The sequence below is a fragment of the Hippoglossus hippoglossus genome, chromosome 2, assembly GCF_009819705.1.
Source record: "Hippoglossus hippoglossus isolate fHipHip1 chromosome 2, fHipHip1.pri, whole genome shotgun sequence".
In the NCBI taxonomy this organism is placed as follows: domain Eukaryota; kingdom Metazoa; phylum Chordata; class Actinopteri; order Pleuronectiformes; family Pleuronectidae; genus Hippoglossus; species Hippoglossus hippoglossus.
This window is the reverse complement of record NC_047152.1, coordinates 9745837-9773802: the sequence shown is the minus strand read 5'-3', so window position 1 is coordinate 9773802 and position 27966 is coordinate 9745837. Positions and strand designations below refer to the sequence as shown.

Below are 27966 nucleotides of genomic sequence, written 5' to 3'. Positions count from 1 at the left end.
TTCAAACGTTAACAAGTTGGAAATCCGGAGAAATGGGACTATCAGATGTCTCTGGCTTAACTCGGAGTAATGTCACTCAGGGAAAAACATAAAGTTTAATGGTCTGACACAATTTATAAGCAATAAAAAGCTTTTATTTGGGAGCTATCGGCGGCTTATTGCATCCACCGACTGTTTTGCCCGGAGACAAAGCTTTGCCCAGACACCCTCGCCGCCGACTGCTCGGTGATGTCATTAGAGCCAGAGCATTTCTGTGGTTTTTAAATGGACGAACTCGCTTCCATGTGAGTTCACCAAGGTGCACGGATTCGAGGGCTGTTTTTGCAGTTAGTGCCTGACGTCCAGTTGTTTATGTCTCTCGTATTCCCACCTCAAAAACCTCACAAGTGTTTCAGTTCTTGGAAGGAGATAAAATCCCCAAATTGGATTTGTTTTTAGGTCGTCGTTCTGCATGCCGACAGTTTACGAGAGTTGTTTGTCCTTGTTTACCACCCACAGCTGACACACTTTCACCGACACATGCATCTCACATGTCTAGATCAAAGCCCGCTGTGTGGGCCTCCCCTCACATTTCATATTTCTGTCCCGGTCACGGTGATGCAGCGTGAGCTGTTTACGAGCTCGGGGAGAGGGGGTCGGCGTTGTATTTGTGGTCGTGTGGGGAAGGGAATGTCAACAAACTCCAGCTCCCTACTTTCTTGGCTGTAAATCAGTGGATAACAGCAGCAGAATCCTCCCGTGGCTGCAGGAGACGCTCACCTTCATGCAGTAAAACTCTTCCTCAAACACCTCTCTTGTTTTCCTCAAGCCATTTGGTGGCACTCTTTACTTAGAGGGAATCGCAATGAGCACAGTAACTTTTAATGACTTGATTACCGGCATGCCAGAGCGCCAGAACGAGGACGCCATGGCGATGTGCGCCTGCGATGACTCAGAGGAGAGAACGGCTTTCACCTCTGTCTGCAGATCTTTGGATTTGAAAATGCATCAGTGAGAAGTTTGTTTGTCTATCCCAGAAACTAGGAGTTAAATCAGGTGACGCAACAAGCTGAACATGTGACTCCTGCAGAACAGATGAATTTATGACTTCTGCACACATGCACCCGGCAGCGAAGATGGCAGCCCCTTGGCTCGAGTGCTCCCGTTTACCATACTTTTGTCTCTATTGTACGTGAAGCGGCCGTTTGTCCTCCTCTGTAAAGAGCTACTGTTTGCCCCCCTCTCTGAAAACGACGTGTTGACAGCCGCTGTAAAACACCCGTAGCCTGTGCACAGTCTCCATGAGTCAGCAGAACCTTCTAGTGTTACGGTACAGTAGTAAACGTGAGTCCCTGCTCAATTACTCCAACGCAGGGGCAGGCAGGGTGTGAAACACAGAACAATGCAGGGGACATGTGACTGCGATATGATGTGTGGCTGCTTTTTCACCACTGGTGCCCGTGGATGCTGCTAGATTTAGCTTTTAACTGGTTAAACAGGAAGGGACATTCAGGATTCAGCTGATGCCTGTAGCTCCTCTTCCACCTGCCTCAGGAGGTCGTCTCTTTGGCCTGAGACAGCTCCTCACTTTCCAGAGCACCTCAAGCCGCACACGGATGATTTATCACCAGCTGGCTGTGGCCTCAGACGACACCATATACAATCAAGTTAATTTGAAACATACCTGAGCAGAAGCAGAATTCCTGCCAAGTGAAAAACAGCCTTTGTTTATCGCAGGTAAACTCTTATATCACGAGGTAATTGTAGTCCAGAGTGAAGGGCGCTTTACTCAAACTCAATTATGTCTGGAAACAAGCTCCTCAACCATCTCTGGAAAAGCTTAAACACACACTGTGGATTATTACCTGTTGGCATGTGGCTGTGAATTTGTGATTTCAAAACAAGGTGTGTCTGGATGAAGGTTTTCTTGTCTCCTTCCCTCATCTTCTTCATATCTGCAGTTGTTCAGGTCCAGCGACTGTGAGGAGTCATCCCTCTTTTATGTTTTGGACATAAAAGATTCAGGAAACTGTGAGAGTGTGTGTGTGCGTGTCTCCGCCCGAGTGTTTGTACATGTTTGTTCATCCGTGTGTTTGTGAGTTCCCCCCAGTGTGTTGGCGTCTGGCCCCGTCCTCGTTCTCCGTGAGCCGCGCCGGTGAGTAAACCCTCTCCACAGACAGGCGGGTGCTGCAGCCATTTTTAAAGCACATCTGCTCGCTCGCAACGTTTCGTTTCGTCTGGACAGGAATGCGTCTGTGGTTCGGAAACAATTGAGGTCAGACCCCGCGCGCGAATAAGAAAACATTTAGGGAGACAGACAGTCAGGCAGGGGTAATCCACGCTTGGCGAGCACATTCCTCTGAGCTCACAAGGAGTCTCGGAGGATTCCTCACGTCTCGTTTCTGCTGCTTCAGAAGTACAGAGATGCGTTTGATCTGATCTTGGCAGGGAGAGGGATGTCTTTAAATCCCTGCCCTCACTCTGATTTTGCTGATAATTCCTCAGAGTCGTTTACGGGCCGCGACGACAAATCATTTTCACACGTCTGTCAATCACGTGCTTTGAGGAAATGTCAATCCAACCCGTCACAAAATAACAATGAGTTTCTTCATCACTTTTATGTTGCAACCAGTGTAATTAAACCTTATCGGGACTGTTGGCTCGATCTTATCAGGGAGGAAAAACATAAACAGCTCACTGCACTTAACGTGTTGTTGACTTTGTTAAATGTGGCTAATCACGATCATCTCAACTCGTTTGACTGCATTACTCACACGTGTCCAAACAAGGACCACAACACAACGCCAATACGTGAAGAGGAAGTGTCATTACGTCACGTCAGGGTGTGTACATGAACCACAGTGTTTGAAACGACAGGATGTATGTTATTTCCACAGAACGTGCACATAAACACACGTTTGGAGTCAGAATGTGCAAGAACAAAGAAGAAGAACGCGTTGAAAGCACAAACACGTTGATGTGAGACGTCCCTCTGTTGTTCTTTGTGTGGAAGCTCATCACATTTCACCACGTCAATAATTGATGGCGTGCCGTGGTCGTGCCGGGCTGGCAGGGTGTGTGAGGTGCTGACATGTGGCTCCTGTTTTTTTCCGCCGCCCCTCCGCTGCAGACGGGGTCCACCATGGAGGTCAGGAACCAGCTGTGGGTGAGGTGGAGGGAGCGGCCGCGGGTCAGCCCGCCGCTCGGCAGCCATCCATTTTCTGGTGATTGATTGGAGCTGCTTAATGGATTGGGACCAATTGAGTGGTCACAGATGTGCACGCATCAGAGGCTGGAAGCAGATGTTTATGCTGGAGCTGATTCTGATGCCACCTCAGTATTTGGTGCTTGATTGTAGAGAGGAAACAACACTAGGCTGCCGGCGGCTGTGGCTCAGGGGAAAGGGAGGGACGTACACAAATCAGGGGGTCGGTAGTTTGATTTCCTGCTCGGCCAGTCCACATGCTGAAGTGTCCTTGGGCCAGACAATGATACCAAATTGCTCCTGAGGGCTGTGCTATACGTAAGATTGTTCTATCTTTGAGTATCAAATATTCAACGTGTAAAAATGCTCCGTTTTTGATATTAAAATATAAAGTTCTCCATTTTCTGAGCCATTAGGTGACGAACCAGTTCTCACCCCGTCTGTCCTGTGGCCCTCCTGCCAGTTGTAACTCTGTTTTCCTGCCACACTGGGTTGGATGTTATAACTTATCAAACGCCTCGGCGAGCTCTTTGTCCCACGCTGAGGGCTCGGCTGAAATTTTGGATCGGAGCAGAAGGTTACATAACACCGCAGCGGGAGGATTAAGGATGGGAATGACCGGTCCGGAGCCGGAGCCAACAAACGTAGCGCTGAGTCCCTGTGAACAGGATTCCCTATGTGGGGCACGGGGATTGCGTGCACATCAGGACTCTTAACGCAGCAGGAGTGCAGATGCTAATGCATAAATGCATGGAGGCTCAGCTCTCGTCCAAACATTTATGCTTCTCTTTCACTCTGTGGACATTTGTGGTTGAAAACGATTGTGGTGTTTAGCTCCCAGTAAGCTCCAGTGACAATATTGAGAAGACGGTTTAGACTAATGCATGTTTTATACTCTCTGATGTGTGTGTTCATGTCAGAAAGAGGAACTGCTGCAGGGAGAAAGCTTTAATCTGTGAACATCTTTCTACAGAGGAGAGATTAACCCCACTTGATAATATGTCAAGGAAACAGGAAACCAAAAGCGCAAGAGGCAGCACTTTCTTTCTCTTTCATTCTGTGTTTAATGGCAAACTATTTACAATGGATTACCACACCTGCACGCAGGCGCTGCGATAACAGCGGCGAACACAATGCAGTTCAAAGCACGTGGGTCCAACATGTCGGCTCAGGCTGGCGAATGCCCCGCCGCCGCCACAGATCCTCCCTCGGCTCTGACAGATCGTGTCTTCGCTTGCCACGGCGCTGTGGAGCAGCCGGCTCGCTGTCTGAGGGTTTACACAGTGTGAGGAGGAAACAGGGTCGATCTGCCGTGAATTAAACAACTCTGCATGCCGTGCACGGCTGTTTCATCTCGAAGGAAGTGCGTGATGCTGCTGGAAAGGATGTTTGAGGTGTGCAGAGTGTGTGTGTGTGTGTGGAAAGCAAATGGTTCGTGTGCAGAAGATCATGTTATCCTGACATTTTCAGAATTGTGCTAATGCCTCTTATGGCACAGATCAGTAGAATAAAAAACGGTAGAGTTGTAGTCGAGCGCTGCCTCTGACGCTCAGCGGGGCGCCATCCACTGCTCAGGCCTCCGCTGCTTTCAGGTGATTCCAGGTCAGCGGGAACTGCTGGAGGTCCACGTGGGCACCGCTGGTGATTGGCTGCTGGAGTCAACTCAGCCGAGCTTTATAATGGGGGGAGGAAGAAAAACAGCAGAGGAGGAGGAGGAGGAAGAGGAAGAAGAGGAATGTATACATGGTGAACTGTCAGCTTGTGCTTTCATCACATGCTCTCATGTACAGGACGAAGGTTGTGGACCGAAGCCTGAAATAATTCCCCAATTCATCAGTTCAAACAGATCTAGATCTTCAGGACACTGTGGAAACTTTTCTACCTTTTTAAAAATACGATTGTGATTCATCACAACCTTTTGTTTTGCTAATTTAAGACGTTTTTTCAAGGAACGTGACACTTCTCATAATAACACGTCTAACTTGGTGCTTTTCTCCGTTACTGCATTGTGGTGTTTTTACCATCCACACAGTCAGGCATCATAGTTTCAGCTGTGGTTGTGCGCGTTCCCACAAAAGGCATCGATGCAGCTCCCTCTCTCTCATTCTTTAGTCTGTGTAGATTGAATTATTCTGTGGGAAACGCTGAATACGGCTCAGATAATCTGTCCCTACTGATCGTCTGACCGCCGGTGTTTTCTTTCCCTGCTGTGTTATCACAAGCGTTCGAAACAGCGACCATATCTACAAAAATAAGACCCGAGCAGTGATAATTATCCTTTAGACTGCGACGGCCCTGACATCTACGAGAACACGTGTTTCAGCAGCGTAATCGTCAGGACCCACCACAAACACACACACAAACCTCCTTCTCCAGAGATGCTTTGAGATAAGACTGTTCTGACGGGCTCGTTTACACAGCTGCTAAAGTTTTATAAAGTGAGTGATCGGCTGACGTGGATCGGGATTGAAACGCAGATGATGAACTCGGAGCAGAATAGGTCCAAACACATACCGAATATGGCCGATCACAGATTGCTTTCACGTGCCGCCCCGACGCAGCTCCACAGCACCGTCAATAGAAATGCCAATGAGCATTTTGCGCTGGATTACTGTTATTTTGACTCCTGCTTGTGCCAATTACTATAATTACGTGTAACACAGAATGTCAAATTTGCTCTATATTTGGAGTTGATTTTCTCGGGGTGCAGTTGGCTCATGCTCCGCTGCTCCTGGAACATGCCTGTGCATAAGTGGCCTGAAACTTAACCCGTTGCAGGGCTGACGCTCAGCCATAACACAGACTGGAGGAATGCCAGGCCGCTGCTGTTAACAAAACAATATCTGCGCTGAGAGGTTCCAGAGACCTTCTCTGTGTTTGCTCCTCCAGGTAGCGTAATGGTGTGAGCGTACAGTGTGCGGTAATAGGAAGGGACACATTGTGTAATTGGAACATGAGTGTGTGAGTCAGCCTCAGATGTGGAACGTGCAGTCGCACACACTTTTTTTTAATGAATGGACTCGCAACACCTTCACTTTAATAAACGCACACGCCCACACACCTCAATTTAAGAGCACACAAACCTAATGCAAGCACACACACACACACACCCAAACACACCCCCATGTCTCACTTTGCTCGACTTTCTCACGGATTTGTCACCATGTGTTTCACAATCGGCGTGCCGGGCTGGGCTGTAACTCACTCAGGTCCCATTGCACGGGAACGCCACTGCTAGCGTTTGTGATCTCGCCTCGGCGTTCTCAGTCCAGACGGACGATTCATCCGTCGACTGTATACATCCCCCAGCTGTGGCTTAATCACTGGGGGGGGGGGGGGTTCCCCGACAGGTAAGCTGCTCAGAAACAATGATGTGTTGTCAGAGGCGACAGGGTTGATGTAAGCCACGAGTTATTGTAGTGGGCGGGGGGGGGGGGGGTTGTGTGTCTGCTGTGGTGAGGAAATGTGAAAAATGTGCAGGTGATTGTGTTTAATGTGTCTGTCTGGTGAAGTCACGTCTTCATTAGGTCCCACAGCTTCATGTTACTACCCTGGTTTTATTCTGAAGGATAATGTGTCACAGGAAATGATATTAAGTGCCTTAAGACTTTCATTTTGTAAATAATATTACAGAAATATATTGATTTGTGTGCAACAAATGGTTTGTGATGGATTTTTGTCAATTTCCTTTGGGACAATAGAGTTGTTATCTTAAGTATTTGCTAATTGATGTATTCATTAGTCTAATTAGTAGCCTCCTTAGCAATTAGCACACGTCTCTATGTATGTAACAGTGATGATTAGATGACGTCTTGTAGCTCATCCATCTCCTGTCAGAACCATAGATTGTTTATAAAGATACACGAGACGCATCGTCCATCTTTATTTACACTCTGTGCTCAAAACACTGCATTCACTTGTTTTTTAATTAAAGAGAGCACGTCACGGCGATTCAAGAGGAGGCGTTTTACTCCCCAAACATTTGTTCTTTCTCCTGCACTTTGCATAAAGACGCTCAGTGTTGTGTATGTTTCATCTGCGGCTGTCAGACGCAGGCTGTCGTCCCGGAGCTGTCTGTGTTCCTCCTGTGTTTCAGTTGTGTTTCCTCAGGAGAGCCAATAAAACAGGCTTCTTTATTATCCGCGCTGCTGTGCCAAGATTTATCCCATTAAAGTCTGGAATGCCCTCACGTGGGAAAGGGATTGGACGCGCACAGTCAATTTCTTTGTTTAGCCCAGTTCACGTGTGTATTTGTGAGTGTGTGGTGGAGTGAGTGTGTGTCTGGATGTAAGTTGTGGAGCGAGGATGCCCTGCTTTTTGTTTCCTCTGAGCTATTTTTGTCTGGACAGAACTGCAAGCTCTTTGTTTTACGTGGTCAGCGGACGACCCCTTCTTCTCGGTGTGTGTCCGTGTGTGTGTGTGTGTCAGTGTGTGTGTGTCTGTGTGTGTCTGTGTGTGTGTGCTGATTTGCTGGCAGGCCTCTGTGGTTTCTGCAGAGAAAGATGGAAGCGTTATTGTTTTTTTCATTTACTGAATCAATACTAACTTTTGATTGATTGAAACGTTTCTTATGGATTTGGTGCAAACACGTACTGTCAGTCTGTCTGTGTCCCACGTGGACTCACTCGTCTTTCCTGTCTCCTCTCTTCTGTCCAGAGAGAAGCTGGCCGTGGCTCGCCTGCAGAGGGAAGTCGCACGGAGCAAGAGCGAAGGAACAATGGTAAAGTACAGTGGAGCCGCTCGACCCTGTAATCTGCACAGAGCCACAACTGCCACAGTTTCCCCGGCGAAAAGTCAATCTTTAGGGTTTCAACACCTCAGCACTTCATTTTAAAGCAAAACTATGCAGCTTTTTCACATTAAAACAGCAAGTTCACTGACAAAAGAATGTGGAGCGACATACCTACGTCCTGTTGTCAGCCGAAAACAACCCAAAGAATCCAAATCTCCAGAGACAGTTTTCTGTATTTGTTGATTTTCTGCGACACATTTGACTCATTCAGACTTTCTGCAGGAGCAGCAGGTTCTCAGGTGCTTGGTCAGGTTGTGGAACAGCACAAGGCTGCAGCTGCCTTGTGCTCGGCTTCGCAGGAAACTGCTGATGTTGTGCTTTCACCTCTGTTCACGTGTGAAAGGAGGGGAAAGAATTCAGATCTGCATATAAACGTGAATATGATATAGCTCCAGCGTGTGGATGGAGTATGTTTGTGTAAGGGAGGTCAGAAAGTGAAAAGCCGAACCATGTGATGAAGCTCAGCTGATTGCTGCCTCGGAGCGAGAGGCTCTAACCACAGGCCCAGCTGCTCGGCCGCACCTGATTCCCTCCGTGGCCGCTCGCCTGAAGCAACAGCTCACGAGGGCCGATACACTCCCAGGTTCTCGCACGGAAAATGTGTGTGTGATTCTGTATTGATCCCTGGAGGAGGAAGGTCGGGGTTTTCTCTCTCTCTCCACAGTGAAGGAGGTCACAGCAGCAGGTCAGATACAGAACAGCGGCCCTGGAGCTGGGCAGGGAGTCAGTGTGTTGCTCAAGGGCACTGCAGCACTGTAGATTCCTGCTGTTGTTGAGGCTTGAGTTTATTTCAGAAACAGTAGCTGCAGCAGAGACGTGTTTAACTGTATGTTATGGTGCTGACGGAGAACGTGAACAGTTCTTCTTGTTGAGAATCAGCGTAATCCTCAGGGGAAGAGGAGATCGTTACAGACAGAGGTGAATATCGGCTTCAGGGTTTGTTTACATCAACATCAGGAGGATGTCACATGTTTGCATGACGTCCTTTTCACCCTCTTTCACTTACTGCCCCTCCTCCCTGACCTCTCAGTGACTCTACTCCCCCCACCTCGCCGTCATGCATGTGAACCACGGAGGCTCCTCGTCGATTTCCACAGTCGGGAGATAGAGTTGAGGTTGAAGATGAATTAAACGCGTGCATCCACCACTATAGGTATCACCATGTCACGACCTAGAGTCATGTGAGCAGCTCTGTTTCTCACTGGTTATAGTTCAGTCGTAGCATTATGTTGTTTTTATTAGTCCAATGACTTTTCTGCGTTTCATCGGTTTACCTGCCTCCTCTGGTGGTCACAAGGAGGAAGTGCGGCCTGCAGCTGGACGTCACATGTCATAAATAATGATGCACGGCCAGAAAAAGGAAATATAGCATTGACAGAGATTGTGGTCGCAAAGTTTACCTCACGTTCCAATGTGGTAAATCAAGACAAACACAGCCAGAACTTCTCTGTGTTAACCTCCGTGCACCTTCATCTTGTGTTACCATGGTAACCACACGACGTACCGCTCCGTGATCTGACCTCCTCGCCACGTAGAAGTCGCCGATCTATGATCACGGTGCTACAGAAAACCCCACCTGTGTTACACCCAAAAATAAAAGTTCACTTCTCTCTTTAAACGTAATGATATGTGTCCGCAACCTCCAGGCGACACGTCCGTGTGTCAGCGCCTGCGCCTGCATCACTCACCTTTCATCCACTGACCTCAGCGCAGTCTAAAGACAATACATCATTCTCCACGCTGCGAGACTCCGGCTCTCCGACTCACGCGAGTGGGTGACATGCTAATTATTACTTTAGAGCGGTGTGTGTAAAATTGCTGTCGGCGCATGCTCAGGGTCGAGGGAGAGAGGGATGAGTTATCTGTGCCAGACAGGAGGGTGGATGGGGGGGGGGGGGTGTTGGAGGAAGAAAAGGAGGAGGGGGATATCACTAAGCTCCATTTGAAATTGGGATTATCCCCACTGGAGTCCCCCCTGCACTCTCTCTCTCTCTCTCTCTGGCATTCCTGGGAGGCTTCGGAGCTCCGGCACGGTTCTTCAATGGAAATGAAAAAGAAGCTGCTGCGCCGAGGAGATAATTGTCAAAGTGCTGGCGGTGTGAAGTGGGAACCGCTCACCAGCCGCAGACCCCCACACCCTGACGCCCACTTCCATGCCCACACCCTTCCCACGTTGCAAACCACCCCCCCCCCCCCCCCCCCCCATCTTTGCCTGCCAGGGGACTAACCCGGAGAGACAGATTAAAAAAGCCTGGGACTTTTGAAGTGGCTCTGTATCGGATGCCTCTCTTTAACAGCCTCTGTTCCCTCGCTCTCTACATCCATTAGGCGTCTCTGTGTAACGCGATCAGACAAACAGGCAGCAGCAGCAGCAGCAGCAGCGGTGCCACACATTGAAGTCCAGAGCTGGTCGCCACTGCTGAGCAGCTCCACAGCAGCAGCAGCAGCAGCGGTGCGTCATGCTGCAGGAGAGAATGAGAACGGCATCTGTGAGCTCCAGGTTAAACAGCTGTAAAAGAGACATCATTAACAAGACGCTTCACTGAGGAGCGAGTGTTTTAATTGGGCCTCCTGGTGTGGAACAGTGGCCACTGGCAGTGTGGAAGCACGCCCCTCTTTTATTATGGATCATCTGAGGGAGTCGAATTCAAACTTTTGAATAATCTGCAAAGCATCTGCAGCACAAATATGGTGCACACAGTTTGTTTCTTAAACTCCACACTGAGGCCCGGACACGGTGCTTTTGGCGTGTTCTGCTGAACGCCATCTTTAAAACGCTGACAAGAAAAACATGTGGGTTTCCCGGCCAGGTGTCGGGTAGAGCACAGGTCGCGGTTTATTCTCCCTCCAACAAGCCGGCCCTGTCTGCCGGGAGTCAAACCGCTCATTCACGGCCTCGGCGCTGCTGTAGGTTTCTCTCTGGAATCCTTCACACCCAAAGCCAGAGGCGTGGCGCAGGGCAGGGCCGCACCCCGTCGTTTGATGCCACTCAGAAGTGCAATCTGAGTCCGTCATGAGGCAGGATGCTGGGTTTCCTGTCAGGCGGAAAACCGGGAGAACAGAAGTCTGTGTGCAGGCTCGTAAAGAGGGAGGGGGGCGGCGGCGCTCTCCATTAAAGAGGCATTTAAAACTGTGGGGTGAGATTATGACCACTGGAAATGGCTGTCTAAACAAGATGTGAAAATAAACCATCCGGCTTCGGGAGGAGCGGGGTTTATTTTTCTTGGGGTTTTGTGGACGCGCTGCGACACCTGAGCTTAAACAGATACGAGCCTCACACGTCCAGTAGATTCACACACTGCTATTTATTTGTGTAAACTTAATTGTGTAACTGAAAAATCATATTCGCTGCAGACAGAATATCAGAGAGCGAAGATGAGATAAGGAGGCAGTCGCTGAACGAGTGAATATGAAGTGGAATGGAACAGTAGAGTGAAATAAGCCCTGGAGCCATGATGGGAATCAGCTATTTCTGTCCCTGAAAACACATCTTTCATGTGCAAGACGTCGTTTGAAACGCTACATGAACTTTGAATCTGTGATTCCACTGAACTCGAATGTCCTCGGTGACGGGGTGAGCGGTTTGCCGTCCGAGGTTGCGGATGAGCTTGACCTTGACCACGGCTTCCCATCCCGGGTCTGTGATTAACGTCAGTCGCCCCCGCCTTTACCCCGACCTTCGGCACAGACATATCCTGCTCATATTCTGGTTTCGGTTTTGATTACTGTTATTACTGTAAAAGGTTCATCATCAGACATATTTAGAGGTTTCATATCTATGAACTGAGGCGATGGAAAGTTTCTACATCTTGTGTTGAACTGGGTCCGACTGAGGCACGCAGGGAGACTGAATGACATTCACGAGTTGGGACTTCCGCTTGGCTTAACCATGGTTTAATTAGTTAGTGGTAATTAATCCAGGGTATCAATGACAATGATTTATGAATGTTCAAGCCGGCATGAACAGCGGCTTTGAGATGGACATGTTTTGCAGCGTGTGTTCAGCAGATAAAGACGCGTCTGAGGGGCTCCGGCTCTGAAAGACTCGGAGAAAGACTCGGTCCTGGAGGAGCTCCTGCGCTGAGGGACCTTCTCAGAGTGTATCTGACAGCTGTTTGGAAGACGTGTGACAGCGTGGAGGTTCGGGGGGGCCGGGGACTCAGGTGCTGTCTCTGCAGATTGGCCTTATCAGGGCCGGACAGGGCCGAGGGCAGCGATGGGGTCCCCCCCAGCGCTCGGCACATTCACTGGGTGACGAGCGCTGACAGGCTCAAATCGCATCTCCACACCGGGCCTTTCACCCACTCTGACTCGGGGTGCGTGGGTGGGGCGGGGGGGGTCTCCCTTGGCAATGATAAATGGGCCACTCATATGATTTAGCATATTCCTGGGGTGTGTGTATTATTTGCTATAGTGCCGGAGGCTGTCTCCAGGAGAAGTGCCACACTCCAGTGCAGTGGCGCTCCATGATAATTGAATTGATGGAGCCCTGGGGGACAGAGGACGCAGATTTTTACTGAATAAAACAATGTTTGGACTCTAAAACAAATCATCTGAGAAAACACATGTTCCTGTGAATTTCTCCTCATCACCAAACTACACGGCCGCTTCATTGAAATGTCTTAACAGCGACTCCTATGTTATGTTTTTTGTTGACTTGATTCCGACAATGAAATCTCCAAAATAACGGGATGTTTCATTTCGGTCGCATTTTAAATTCGTCTTATCCTCTTCACCCGTTGCTTTGTCCATCTCTGCTCCAACTTCCATACGACGTGTGACGAAGGAGAAACGTACTCGCTTGTCGTTTGTCGTCACTCGTGTTGCGTCAGGATTATTCGTCGCCTTTCGCTGCAGAACGAGAATAAAACTTCGATACGTGACCTCTTCCTCGAACATGATTTGCTCCTGAGTCGTGTCAGGTTGATTTTAATCGGCAGTGGTGGTGAAGACAAAAACTCCCGTGATCCCACGCTGCTTCAAACTAGGTCTTTTGTTATTGTTTGTTTTGATTGAGAGACCCCTAGTGGCCGAAGTTACATACTGTATGTTTAATATCGTTTCCTGTAATACATAATTTTACACTCTACACTGTCGCTGTAATTAATATCATATCCTGGAATGCAAATACTGTGAATTATATTTCATCCAAAGCCCTCTCATATCTTAAAAACACCATTTTTACACCTTCTCGATTCGTCTATTGTTGTGCGTCTGACGCAGCATTTCAAATACATTACATGTGCAAGCTAAGCAGTGGAACCATCCTCGTGTTTCACTTTCATTTGACTTCAGGCCTTGCTGATGAGCACACACACACACACACACACAGCCGCTCACACACACACAAAGTGCCTAGTGGCATGTTTTATTTATGAATGAAGAACCTGCTCGGTGTATTGTGTCCCTGATGTTTGCTTTAGCAGCGAGCCACAGATCCCCTCCCGGCCCTTTGATTAGGCAAAGAGCTCCAACTGAAAGACAGAGAGCGCAGTGGGGGTGGGGGGGGGGGTGGGGTGGGGGGGTTGTTCTGTGTAATGAAGAGATTATTGCGCCCCCTGAACTGTACCCCAAACCCTGCATTAATGCACAGACGTATACAGTCGCAGATGGACGTCCTGCAGAAGCAGAGACTCGGGCCGTGGCTGTGCACTTAACCTGATAACGTTGCACTGTAGCTTTTCTTTTTATGGGAGTCGGCGTCGCAGGCACAACAAGGTCTGTAATTAATTTAGAGTCCTCTGTGGATCTTGGAGGGTATCGGGGGGGGGGGGGGGGGGGGGGGGGGGGGGGGGGGGGGGGGGGGGGGGGGGGGGGGGGGGGGGGGGTCTTCTAGTAATTCAGCTCGGATGAATACCATTACCATCTAATGCCGTCCAATTACAGAGGCGAGCTTCTTCCTGGGCTCCACTGCAACTAATACAATTCTGAGAAGAGGCAGGGAGGTCGGACAAACAGCACACCACGCAATTTATTTTATTTTATTTATCCATCATTTATTCCCTGTAGTGCATTGAAATCAATAGCGTCCCGCGGTGCGTCCAGGCTTCACATGTTGATGCTGATAGATTCTGTCGCATCGAGACGGAAACAGTTTGTATCAAGCGGGGAATGAAACCGTCCTCGTCTGTGACAGAGGTCAAATTTAATCCTGAAACCTCCAATCTGTGCTTGTTTCAGATATATGGCTCAGTAGGCCGATATAAAAACGCCGCCTGGGCCATTTTATAGATTACTTGTCCTCTTCCATTTGATATTGCTTTTCTTTTTTTACCCCCCAACCTCGTTTATTGTTTGAAAAGCGGCTTTTTGTGGCAGCTCCAGTTTAATCCCAGTAAAATGTTGCCCTCTGCTGGTGGAAACCAGTAGCACACCCCCCCCCTCATTCACGACGAGCAGTGAAGTGAGAGGATTATCTGCTCAGTCCCTGGATTAACTAAAGTAAATGTTCTCACACAGAGTTGCCAAGCGTGTTCTCATCCCAGTGTTGACTCTGCGACGTCTTCCCAGGGCGTCGGTGCAGCCGTGTTGCCTTTTGCAGCTCAGCCGTGTTTAAGAATATGCTTTCAATTAGCTACACTCCTTCCCACAGGAGAAAAGAAAAAAAGGGCTGTATTTGCTGTGGACGATAAACATTTCAACTGAGAAACACCGTAATGTATTGCTGGGGATTTCTGGCCACATAAAGATATGGTAATGTTTGATTTAACGGCCACGGGCCTTGTTAAATCTGAAATTATATATCGAACAAAAGCAATAGAGGCCCTTTTTTTTTTTTTTTTTACTGCAACGTGGACTATAAATCCTGTGCTGTTATTGAGGTTGTTGGCAAGTCTCTGTCAGCAGACACAGAGCGGTCGGTGGTTTATGCCTTGGGCGTCAGTCGGGCCGTTTGGGCAACGAACATCACGACTGAAGCTCCTGCGCCTTTGTGAGAATCCAGGCCGGCGTGCGGAACAATACTGTACACATGAATACACCAAGAAAAGCCCTTTGTGCTGCTCTGCATTGAGGTGAAATGCAGCTAAACTACCAGAAGCTCCATTCTTGCATCATTAAAAACATGTTGTGAGTAAATATTGTGTTTCTTTTTCTTTTTGGAGCCTCCTCTTGACCCATTTTTCCTCAAAGACAGACGCTGAGAAAGAGCCAGGAAGTCCTTGGTCTGTGTCCAGATATATAGGTCCTGCACTTGGCAGGGGGATGAACTACTTTATGTTTCTGGTCCACTGGATTTACAGTGGCCATTACTCCTGTCAGGGGGCGGGGGGGGGGCTCCCCTGTTGTGTGAAGAGCCGCTCCACATAGTAGCCATGAATTTACGGCCGCCGAGAGGAGCCGACCCGGTTTTAACGGTGACTTGGGTTTAATAATCTCTCTCTCCTCGACGGATTCACCCCGTTAAAATCTGCGTCGGTGACAGAATCGCTGCCAAGGAACCGAACTGTGAAATATGGTTTTCTACTGGCTGCATTTTAGACGCCGTGCTCACACAGTTAGAAATAAAAAAAATGCTCTGAAACGTTCGGTAATTTACAGGCGTGCTTTCCAGTGGTTTTGACAGTTTTCTCTCTTTCATGCTGCAGCTTTGAATCATGGGAAGAGATGCTGATGAAGCATGCAGGATTGCTCACGCTCCACTAGATGTCCCCATAGTGCTTGGAAAAGCCCCTCAGCATGAAGAGTGGAAGAACAGATAATTTCTCCTGAGCACATATCACAGACTCTCTCTGAAGATGATCCAGAATCTGTTACCGAGCAATTACCGTCGTGATAACTTCACACCACAGCTACTGCAGCTGTACTTTGGAGGTGAAAATGTAAACTCATTGTTAAACCAAACCAATGAGACATTCGAAACCTCTTGTTCAGCAGAAGCCGCAGCTCGGTTTGCAAGAGAAGCAACTTCCCTCTGACAGTCTGAGCTCGTCTCTGTGGGCTGGAAGCTAATTTGCAGGGATTTTACAATCTCCTGTTTGTTCCTGACGAGACGTTGGACCACTTAAACCTTCTGCTCAGAAAACGGAGCCAATTGCTTTGTCGTAAATTGTCGGCGGCAGCGGCCATGATGATTCCAGGGTTTGTGTGGAGAAGAGACAGATCCTCACTCGTTTCCACCGTCAGCTAAAATCCGAAGCTCCTGCAGAACTTTAGTCTCTGGATAAACTCAGTTGCAACCCCCCCCCCTCTCATGGTGCATGGTGTGTGCAGTTGGGTTAGAGGCAAGGCCGGCTCCCTCTTCTGGGAGCAGACGGTTGAGACTGTCAGAAAGTGAAGAATCCAATTATGCAAAAAACTTTTGCTTAAAATGTGTCTCTGGTGAAAACAGGGGGGACAGATTAAAAATGTCCATGTGATCTGCAGAGACTTTGCACATCACTGACTTTCCTCCTGAGGATGAAGGAGTTAAACTGAGCTTCGGAGAAATCAAAATCCATAGCAACAATGGAGCTCAAATGAAGTGGGAACGCACGGCAGTGAAAGGACGACCCGGCCTTGCTGTTGTATTGAGCTTTAATCCTGAGCCGTAGCTGCAGAGGATATTGAGCCTCCTCCGTTCTACCGCCTGCTCCTCAGTGACGAGCTGCGGATTCAACATCTATCAAAAGTCGAGTCACTCGAGGTCACGTTTAACCATAAAAACAATTTATTTCCTTTGAGAATGCGTCGTATTTACAGTGTGAGTGTGTTTGTGGAGGAGAAGAGGAAATGCCGCGGTTGTGGTAAACAAGCTTTTCTTAGTTATAGCTCCATTTGTGACCGTTTACGTCTCAGGGACCTTGGAGCTGTAAATATTCAGACGGCACTGGAATGAAAGTGGAAGAGTGGAGGGGAAAGGATGGAGGCACGAGAGAGCAGGCTCTGCGATGAGGTTTGACATTTGCTGTGAACTTCTCTGTCGCAGCGACAGAAGGAAGGAGAGCTTCATTACGATCCTTCCAAAGAAACAACAAACGACAGGAAGTAACCACAATCTGGAAGCTGAAATGCCATCACGCCTCTATTGTCGTATTTTTGATTCGGATATTCGAGAAAAGAAAGATATTTTAATGATCTTTGAGTTTCTGTTTTCGCTCGAGCCTTTTCAAGGAGGGTCAGAGGTCAGGGTCGACGATGACCTTCTGGCTGTCAGGGCTTCAGGGAGCTTCTACTTCCAGGAACCATAAATATGGGATATGACTTAGGGACACTAGGGTTGATCCTTTGAGCCGTTAGGCCGCACACCGCTGCCGCCGCTGAGACGTGACCACACTTGTGTTATTTTTTTGTGTGTTCGCAGCGAGAAAAGCTGATCCACGAGCTAGAGGAAGAGCGACGCCTGCGACTGGAGAGCGAGAAGCGTCTCCGGGAAGTGACGGAGGAGTCCGAGCTGGGACGGGCGCAGATGGTTTCACTGCAGCAACAATTGTCCAGGTAAACATCATCACCACAGCTGTACATGGAACTCCCTGTATAGAGAGCAGTTAGGAGACAAACTTTAAAATCCACATCTCGTCCCTGCTCTCTCTGTTTTCTTCACTTCTCTGATCTCATCGTTTTTATCTCAGTGATATTTCTCCCGGCCGTTTGACCTTGTCATCAGCAGGAGATGGGCTGATACATTAACTCCGGCTATTAAGAGTCTGAGTTATAAAAGTACAAAGGGCTCCAACAATACTCCTGTCATAACTCCAGTCACCTCTATTTCATGAACTCGTCCTCCGGCACACGGCCGCTGAGGTGTGACAGAACGAGACGCCACATCAAGAGTCAGAGCGGCGTTGACGCTGTAATTAGGCGATAGGCGTTCACTTCTTTCACTTCTTCAAAGAGAGAGTCCAGAGGATTTCACATTGGCTGCTTATCTTCTCATTAAGCTGGTGGAGAAAATCCTGTACATGTTAATGGTCCCAGTGTTATAGTGCAGACGAGGGCAGAGTCGCCGCCGGGGGAAGAATAAAATATTTAAGAGCCATTCCAAAGATTTATCGCACATTTAAAATGTTCCATTGTCGCCTCTGAATTAAGCTCGATTGAGTTTCTCGCTCGGTGCGAGAAACTCAATCAGTTTCAGAGCTGCGGCTGCAACCACGGGGGTTAACCGTCTACTCAGGGTCCGTCAGACACAGGCTCTATGGTGGTTGTCTCTGAGTTTAAGAGCAGCACTTACTGATTTCACACTGCTTGTGCTCAGACAGGTTTCCTGCGCTCCAGCTTCAGCTCTTCTCCTCGAACTCACGCTCTCTGATTTCTCCTCTGCCGTGGAGGGAGCGAGAGCACGACCCCGGTTGAAGTAACCACCCGTACGCGCCGGGTTTTGAGTGAGAGCATTACGAAATCTGATAATACCACGAAAACCAAACCCTGAACCAAAACAAGGCCTCGTGCTTGTGTGCAGGACTGCAGCTAAGACTCGAGCGTCTCCCTGTCTGACCCGCGTTCAGACTTATTACGTCCTCCACGCATGTCGCCAAGAAAAAAGTGATTCTATTAGTGGAGACGAGGGAAACTCAGATGTAGCGGTGGATTAGTGGAGAGGGGCAGGAGCAATATGAGAGCCCGGAGAAAGTGCTGCAATTCTATTAGGAGGGAAATACAATATATAAAGCTGATCCCTGATTGGATGCGGTAAGGGTCCCCGCCGAGACACATCATGGCAGAGGTCGCCCAGATGGATGGTTCTCATCGGGTGCCAGACGGCTACTGGTGCTCTGCAATGCTCATTGTCATCACGCTGGATTGCTGTAATTTCCGTTTGCCGTGTAGCGTCAGTGGTTTTGTGAGTCCTGCGGGAGCGCGAGGTTCAGCTGCCTCCCCTCCACACACGTCTCCCTCCGCCCCGCACGCCATCCAGCTAACGGGATTTCAGTCTCACTGTCAAAGTCTTAATCTTTGTTTAAGCGTTGCTGAGTGCTTATCTGGATGTGAATGAGCGAGTCGCTGCCAGCGCGTGTGTTTACTCGTACCTGGCCCCTGCAGTGGATTAACATGCTTCCATCGCAGCCAATAATCGGTGGCGCTGTGCCCCGGTGGCAGATGGGACATCAGTGTGGTCACTTTAATTAGCCACTTACTAACCCAAAAAAAAGATAACTCGGTCACCGGGCTCCTGACAAGTGTCTTCCCATGAACCTTTGCCCCACTTGCGCCTGCTGCTTGCTCTGCTGTTTCCAAGTTATTGGCTTACGCACGTGCACTGCTTCACAAGCGCGCACGCTCGCCGTCAAGCAACAGACGACAATTATTCGTGTCTGCGGCGCTTTTCTCCTCTGAGACCTTCGTCCATATCTCCTGATTGATTGGAGCTTGTTATTTGTTGCGCATTAGGGGAATAGAAACCTCAGTTCATCAATGTGTCTTTGCAGATAACGGCCACAAATCATGTGGACGTCCAATCTCTTAAAGAGACTGGGATCTGTTTGACCTCCGGCAACAATTGATCTGCGTATTGCTAATTAATTGAGGGTTGTGCTTTGAATCGGGAGTGTGGAAGTGGAGTCGGGCTCGCGACGAGCGGGAACCTTGTGAACGATAAGACTCAAACATCGCGGGCAAAGGAATATGCAAATGAGTCTTTTAAATGGCTTTTACAAGCTCTGCCAAAAACAGGGTGTAGTCGGATTTAGCTAAATGCTTCTTTCTGATCCGTGGCACCAGGAGACGGAGGTGTTCTGTGATGATATGACACAAAGGTAACGAGCTGTTGTTAGAGCCGTGCAGCATCACACACACACACACACACAGAGGAACAAACAGGCGAATCCACACCGAGCTGACAAGATCAGACAGTCGCTCCTGGTGCCAGACGCACTCTGGGGAATCTCTGCTTCTTACGCTCTTTGTGTGTGTGTGTGTGTGTGTGTGTGTGTGTGAGAGAGAGTGTGTGTCTTTAAAACTCTCACACTTCTTGGCACAGCTCGCACTTTCAAAGTAAAACCATCTCTGGCCACACAAGCGTTTTTTTCCAACAGCTGTGAGCACAGACATCAGGGTCAGCAACGCTTGGGATTGATTATTCATGTTGTGTTCTACACTGGTTGCTGGGGTCATGTGACCGGAGCCTGACGAATCAGCGAAGGCGTGTTCAAAAAGACCCAATCAGCACGTGTTTGTGGGCGTCTACGTTATCGTTTAATCTCCGTTTCTGCCCGTCTAGACTGAAACTATGAGTTTTCAAAGTAAAACAGCGTCAGCAGCATTTTTATAACTGTAAAACACAGACGTGTGGATTCAGCTTTAAAATACAGCAACTGGCTTCTTTTTTTTTTTTCTGCTCTCGTTTGTTTTCACGGCTGAGATGTGAAATTCTGCATTCCTCAAGTGACTGACCACTTAGCTCCAGACATACTGTAGGTCCACACACACACACACACACCCACACACACACACACCCTGGGCTCTTATCCTGGTGTAGGTCACATGTCCAACCCCTCCTGACTTGGGTCAACCCCCCCAAAGACTTCACCACCACTAGCGAGGCCTGCCGTCATTAAACTCCTGCGGATTAGTGGGAGACTCCAGCCCACAGCCCGGCAGCCTGGTCGCCTCGGCCCACCCTCGACGTCCCACAACTCCATATGGGCAAAACATTTAGGAGCCGGGACGGCAGCATGGAGGAGGAGAAGGATGGGGACACCAGGGGACACATTTCACATCCCAGTCCTCTTGTCCTTCAGCTTAGAGAAAGGGCTCAGAGAGTTGTAGAGACAGAAACATAATCCACCCTGTGCGTTTTGGACGTCTATCCTGCAAGGACACTCTGAGGCCTCGTCCTAAAACCACCTTCCCTTCCTGTGTGACCACACTCAGACAGGATGACCGGTGAGCAGACAGGAACACGGGGGCCGCCGGGGGCCCCACGTTAACGTCTGGCTTGAGGATGAGGGAGGCGAGTTCCAGGTAATTAGATTTGTTTTCTGTGTGTGGAAAGGAGCCGGAGACAGGACCAGCTTTTTCAGCCTTTCTTGGCAATTTGTTTGCAGCGTTTAGTTTTGCTTACCGTGCTTATCCTCTTAAAGACTTTATTGTGGTCCCTCCTCTGCCTGGTGAGATTAGACACTTCTAGAAAGGGAAAAGGAGGTGGGTGCTCGCCGCTCTCAAGTCCGCTCACACACACTCACACACACCTGGGCACGTACACAGGTTCAATTCCCATATCTTCGTGCCACTTGCGTATTCTCTGACTTATCTCTCTTTGTCTTTTTGTCACTCTTGTTCTTTGTGAGGCGTTCCAGGTAAACCAATTTGCTAAAAGGAGGTTTGGAAATAAATTCCGTCTGCTCCTCATCGTCACCCACAATGCACGTGGGCTCATCAGCAAAACCAGGGGCGTTTACGGCCGACCCGCTCCTCTTGACTTTGAATCATTGGTGGCAGGATATGGGAGACTTACGGCTGGACTAACAACAACAGCAGCCGGCGATGACTGGTGCCTGCAGATTTACAGCACGGCGGCGTATCTCCCCCCCCCCCCCCCCCCCCCCCCCCTGTGTGTGAGAACATGCGTGGACACGTGCATATACAACGAGGCAGATGATGTAAACAGGCAGGAATGGCAGCACTTTTCAAGTCCGGACGTGTTGTTTGGACGGTCACGCTCAGGTTGAGGTCCCGCCACGCTCCGCAGAGTAAAGTTTCAGCGCGCTGCGAGTGTGTGCGTGTACTGTATGCATTCATGTGCTACTCCCATTACCACTGCACCACAGCTGGAGCGGCAGAGCAGAGCGCGAGCTGAGTGATTGCACTGTGTTTGCAGATCAATGCCCTCTCTTCTAATCATCCGAGCGTCCAGCCACGCCTCGCCACAGTGTTTTAATTTGAAGTGGCCCCCCTGCGCGCCGTGGCGGCTGCAGGCTGCAGGATTTAACCCGATGAATCAGGCCCCTGTTCAGGACGACACATCTGGGGTCATTAACGGGATGGGGAGGGGGGGGGGGGTCAGCCTTTTGAAGTCACTTCCTTACTCCTGCCCAATGGGGACCAGGCCTGTTAAATAGATAATAGGTGTCTGGACTATTTCTGGAGCCGCTCGTATTCAGGGGACTTATTGGTCCGTTTCAGCCCCGTTCTCCAAATTCCAGCAGGGAAATTACGTCTGATTGAACTTAATTTGGGTTTTTCTACTCGATCACTTGCTCTAAATTGCCAGAGCTTCGATTTCAATCACCCATGTCTTTCTTTTTTCATATCAGAACACACAATCCACACACAGGCGGGGTTTGTCACTGGCTCGTAACTATGTCACACACACACACACACACTGAACTTCCGGCCGGGATTAAACACGGCAGTTATGATGTTTATGGACGTGGTGAAAGAGGTCAGATTACAAGCTTTTTGCCAAAAGTAGGGCAGGCGTCCTCACGTCACGTCGGCTCGGCCGCTCGCTCGCTCTGGTTTCGTGGAGCCGGTGCTCACAGATTGTAGCCTGCAGCCGGACAGCGTGTAACTCAGACCGACCCGGTGGCTGTGGTATAGATCTGGTTCGTCTGGCAGCTGCTGCAGTTGACACATATACAGTTAAATGTTATATGAGTTCTGCAGATTATCACAAGTAACTGCAGTAGTTTTAGATTGTTATTATCTCTGTATATGATGTTCTACCGATAAATGATTACATATTCCAAATTTGATTTAAAGAAATAAAGATAAATACAAATTCGAGGATAATTTATCTGGAAAATGTCTGAAAAGTTGGCTTTTTCAAATTGCTTCTTTTTCCTGAACCCAAATATATTCTGTTTAATATCATAGACGATTAAGAAAACCATTCCAGAAGTTTAAAGTTCCCGTTTTTTATATGATGGTCTGGTTGTGTCCTCCACCCCTGACCCGCCTCCCACTCAATCTTCCCCGCTCCCAAACGACCCGTCTTCTGAGCAGTTGTGGCTCAGGGTGTGAGTAATGGACTCCTCGCCGTCCTCATGACTGAGGTCTCCCACTGGGACGTCTTCCTCTGTCTCACATGTGGGACACACATGGCTGTAGCCTCGTCGCGTTGATGCATCCAGCAACACGCTCTTGAGGATTCAAAAGCTTCCTCGTTGCTAACTGCTTCCCGTTGGCCAGAGGTGAACATGTGGGACGACCATCATGAATTTCCAGTCTAAATCCTTCCAAATGTAGTGGGAGCGCTGCAGGGATGAGGAGGGGGGGGGGGAGAACCTAAATCTGGTTTCCTCCATATGTTCATTTTAATTTAGGCGTCTTTACACACGCGGTCAGCTTTACGCTTCTGGTAAAATCGTTTGGTGGTTCTTCTGGAAGGAATCTGTATTTAAATGAGGAGGTTTTCTAACATTTGAAATCTGATAATTAAGATAAATAGGTTAATAGAGCAAAAGTGTGTCTTAATAAAGCCGTCAGATGTCGGAGGGTCTCTCCCAGCGGTTGGTCGACAGATATCAGAATGAAATATGACGGTCAGAGTCGACTAAACGCTCCGGCCTCTTGATCTCTACTTCTCTGGCATGTGTGTCTTGTTGATAAGGTCAAAGGTCGCCGGCGAGAGTCAGCGGTCGCGAGGGCGCAGACCTTTGTAATACGACCCCGCCGTAACGTGCATGACTGATGTGCTCGACTTTTACTGTCCCCAAGGCTCCGGCGCTGGACCCAGCCGCTCAGCAGAAAGAGGAAAAAGTTAGTTTCTCGCTCTTCATTGAGGTCACGTCTGAGAAAGGGTCTCCTTGCATGTTTTCTACCAAACAGCTCTAAGAGGATAAGAGTGGCTTAGCGTTGGGTTAAGCCTGGCAATCACCCGGTGGGCGTACATAAGTGATTTGCTGGAACGGAGTCTGAGAAGAAGAATGGAATAATTTAGTGTGAAAAAGGAGAGGTTTCTCTGGGAGCTCGCTGACGTCAGATAAGGCGATTGCAGCCGCCGATGCGTCGGTCATGCGAGGGCTACCGATGGCCCCGATTCAGCCACACAACCAGGTGATTGTTCTCCCTCTATCATTTCAGCCGCAGTGGGATTTCCACATTTGTTCAAATCTGATTAAAGGGTCTCGGGCCGACCTGAGCCTCTGACAGCGCAGATAAAGTGAGAGTGTGAGCGGAGACAGACAGAGAAGCGCTGACGTGCTGATCTGCAGCTTCTTTCCATCACTAGAGCTGCTTTCTTGTTTAAGAGGTTTGTTTTATGTTCGTTTGTTTCACTCTGATCTTTAGAATTCTCTTTGTAAAACTCATTTCACTCTCAGATTATTATCCTTATCTTCGGGTTTGTTTCAGGGAAAAACAGTTTGTGGAAAAGGCCACACTTGATTTTTTTAAATTCAGAATAAACTAAGTGGCTGGCAGCACAAAACGTCCAAACGTGGCAGGAGGCAGATCAGCAGCTCCTGCCGAGTCCGAGCTGTGAAACATGCAAAGACGCCGGCGCTCATTGGCAGGAGAGCGCCGCCTGGAATCAACAAACGAGCATGTAAAGCCTGTGCTAATGAAAAGTGGCACATTTGGAGAGAAGATCGTTGAGAAGAAAAATCTGAGATGTCCTGCAGAGATCTGTGATCGTGCTGCGAGCGTCCTGGCGCTCTGCCCCCGCGCTCGGAAAGTGTTGATTTTAATGACGCCAAAGCTTCTTAACCACCAGCGAAGTAACACACAACTGCACACAGACACACACACTGGCTGACAAAACCGGGGGATCCCTCTTGTTAGTCCTGCTGCATCCCTACAAACCATCCCCGATTCCCTTCTGATCCGAGACTACCGGCCTGCTTGCCTCCCAGCAGGGGCCCTTCTCCTTCGGAGAGGGCTTAACGTGGGACATATGGGAAAGTCTTCGCCTGCCAGATCTCTGTCTCTGCACAGGGCCAGTGTCGGATAATGACACACTGGAGACACGGCAAGTAGAAAATGAGAGCAGGAGATCTGCTGTCAGGCCCGGCTGTGTAACCCGGCCACGGGGCCGACCATGCTGTCTGTCGATTGAGCGACTGCGTGGCCTATTTTATCCTGGAGACCCACATTGCAGCGTCTGGGTCACTTGATAGAGCTGTGAGAGCGCAGGGCTGGACGCACACGCTCGCATGCCTCTGCATATGGAGCTCAGGGACGGCTGCGCGGTTTATCTGGCGTTCTTCAGGAAGAATGGAGGAGTTAAAAAAGGAGAAAAGCGCCGGGTGGGGTAAGTGTTGAGCCGACGCCGTTACGTTTGCAGGTCTTTTGATCATTCCCAGGTCTGTGGAGGAATTTGTCATTTGCACTTTCAATGAATACGCACAGTTTTGAATGAAGCGCTCCTTCGTTTGATGTCGTTGTTACTCGACGGCTAAACGGTGAAGTGGAAGAAGGAGAGAGGAAGTTTTGAACAGCGTGAGACCACACGCAGAATTTCTCCTCTAATTGTCCTGGTGTGTCCCGTCATTGTCCGTCTCCGTGGTTCGTTGTGACATCAAAGCTCTGGACGCCATGTGTGTGTTCTGTGTGTGTGTGTGTGTATGTGCGGAGGTGAGAGGGGTGTGATCGCCCGAAGACCGTCACACCTCAGGCTGGAAATTGATTGGACCCTTAATTGCGTTTCCTGCCCTGCTGACGAACGGCGCGTTTGAAATTCAGGCCGTGCGGCGCCGGGGTCAGGAGAGTCAGAATTTGCTTTCATCTCCACATACGTGCCTTCGGAACACACACACACACACACACACACACACACACACACACACACACACACACACACACACACACACACACACACACACACACTCGTCCTTCCCTGGACGGTGTTTTCAATAGGTCGTTGACGAGCACTTTGAGATTGATCACACCGTCACACTGAGCAGAACAGGTTTTATTCTCTATCAACTAATGCTCTGTCCTCGGAGTTGTATCCATCCATCATCTGCATTGAGCTCCGTCTTTCCTGTAAATACCTTTCAAGTGTCGGAATTTACGATACTGACAAATTGCACTGTTTATTTTATGGGATGTTTTGTCGGCCACGCGTCTCGTTCTCCTCTCTGCGGGATTTACTGCCTCCGAAGCGAATGTTTGTTTGCTTAAATGTGCTTTTCTATGTTTTACTTACTCGTAATTAGATCTCTCACAAAAACTTCCCAAGGACGTGTTGGTGATTTGATTGATCAGTGTTGGTATTAGTTGTCAGTGGGACATTAGTAGTGACTAGTGGGACGTAGCTGTCCACAGCAGGAAGGGAAGATGATAAATGGAAGTTCAGGCACAAGAGCAAACGTCTCTGCGGAGCTAAAAACACCAGATTAGAATAATGTTGTAATATTAAGAGAATAAAGTCGTAAATTTAAGAGAGTAAAGTCGTAATATTAGAAGAATCAAGTCATAATTGAGAAGAAAGTTGTGAGAATACAGTAGAAATAGATGTTTCAGGATATAAGCAGCATGGAGAACATGTGCTCGCCATAACTTCTCTGATTGTCTGTTGAGAAACTCTGAAAGATCTTTGAATATGACACAGATGTGACCGACGATAACGTCACAGTCGACCAAACGTTTCCTCCCCCGCCAAAGAGACGGTTTCCTCCAGGTCTCTGTGGTTCTTTCTTCACAATAGACAATCTTTTCAAAGTCCTGATCATGTGGAGAAAACAAGTGTTTTATTATATGTGAAACCAAAGTAGAACAAGATGCTGCACATTCCTCGTTTGAACACAGACGTCTGATCTTCTGGTTTTTCAACCTCTGTCGTGACACATCGACTAGAATTACGACTTTATTCTCAAAATCACTAAATATTAAGTGATTCTAAAACGTCCTCACAGTTTATGGAGTGAGACTCTTTCTGTCCACGTTAAATATCGCCTGCCGCTGAAACTTCAAAGTCTCTCAGTGTCGTCAGGTCGAGCGTCCGACAGGAAACACGGAGAGCGATGCAGCTGCAGAGCCGTCTGCTCCCGTTCATCAACACAAAGAGTCTCATTCAGGTGCGAGCGAACGCTACACACACCCTCTGAAAACAGGAGCTGCACCCAGACCCCTGCTCCTCCTCCTCCTCCTCCCTCCGTCTGTACTCCCGCCGCCACACGAGGAGGAAACAGGCATCAAAGTGCCTCTTACCAACCTGCCACTTAATAATGTCAAGGTCACGGAGGTCTCACCAGACGCAGCGAGCATGCTGGGAAGTTTGTCTGGAACTTATGTGCGACCGCACCAGCTAGGAAAACAAACGCCGGCATCATTTGTTTCATTTTACATTCACCGCTTCGGTGATTTGGCTTCAGGTACGAGCGTCATGATAATTCTGACTCCATCTGTTGCTCGCCTAATGATTTCCCACATTTCTCATTTCAGGCGTAATTTTTTTAAACACATTCGCATATTTATCCTGCATCAACCTCACATTACATCTGTCACTGACCAAATCCACCAAACACCAGCTTTACGTTCATTTCACACTGTTTTCCTGTTCCTGTTTTCCCTGAGAGCTGAAAGGAGATAGTTTACCTCCAGTTTCCTTCTGCTGCGGATCAAGAAACACGTTCACAACTTAAGAAACACTTTTAAAATCTTTATTATTGTGCAGCGGACCGAAAAACTTTTGATCCAGATTGGCAGAGGAGTCTTTGAGGATCGGGGAAATCCTTTCAAAATCCTTTTTTTTAAAATATAAAGATATCTGTGATATGAGACACAACCCCCCCACCCCCCCCCCCCCCCCCCCCCCCCCCCCCCCCCTCAGGCCCTGAACAACTCTTCATGCTGATCACGTCTGTCGTCCGGACCTTGACCCCGGTGTCGGCGTCTCCGGACTCCAAAGCCATCATGTCACGTCCTCCCTGCTCTATAGGAAGTGCTGATTAAGGGCAGCATTTAAAGCAGGAACTGGAGCAATCTGCCACCAGCTCCGCTCTGCGACTGCTCACTCAGCAGCGAGCGGCCTGATTAACAGGCGGCTTTATGGCTCAGCCGGGACAGATGGTGGAGCGCCGTCCTGCCTGCCTGCGCTCGCTCTCACCCGCTGCCAGGGCCGATCACGGGAGACGCAACAGGAAAGTTATTGTAGAACAAAGTCTGGATAAAACATATGCATATAGGA

At 48.9% G+C, this 27966-nt stretch overlaps 1 protein-coding gene across 8 annotated transcripts in view; it reads left to right on the top strand.

Annotated features, from left to right (window-relative positions):
- LOC117773855 (nck-associated protein 5-like) overlaps positions 1-27966 on the top strand; it is a 105616-nt gene that overhangs the window by 47316 nt on the left and 30334 nt on the right. For all 8 annotated transcript variants that reach the window (XM_034605626.1, XM_034605634.1, XM_034605676.1 and 5 more), the window contains 2 exons: positions 7841-7904; positions 17257-17390. In XM_034605626.1, coding sequence (XP_034461517.1) covers positions 7841-7904; positions 17257-17390 — 198 coding nt within the window. The remainder of the gene's footprint in view (positions 1-7840; positions 7905-17256; positions 17391-27966) is intronic.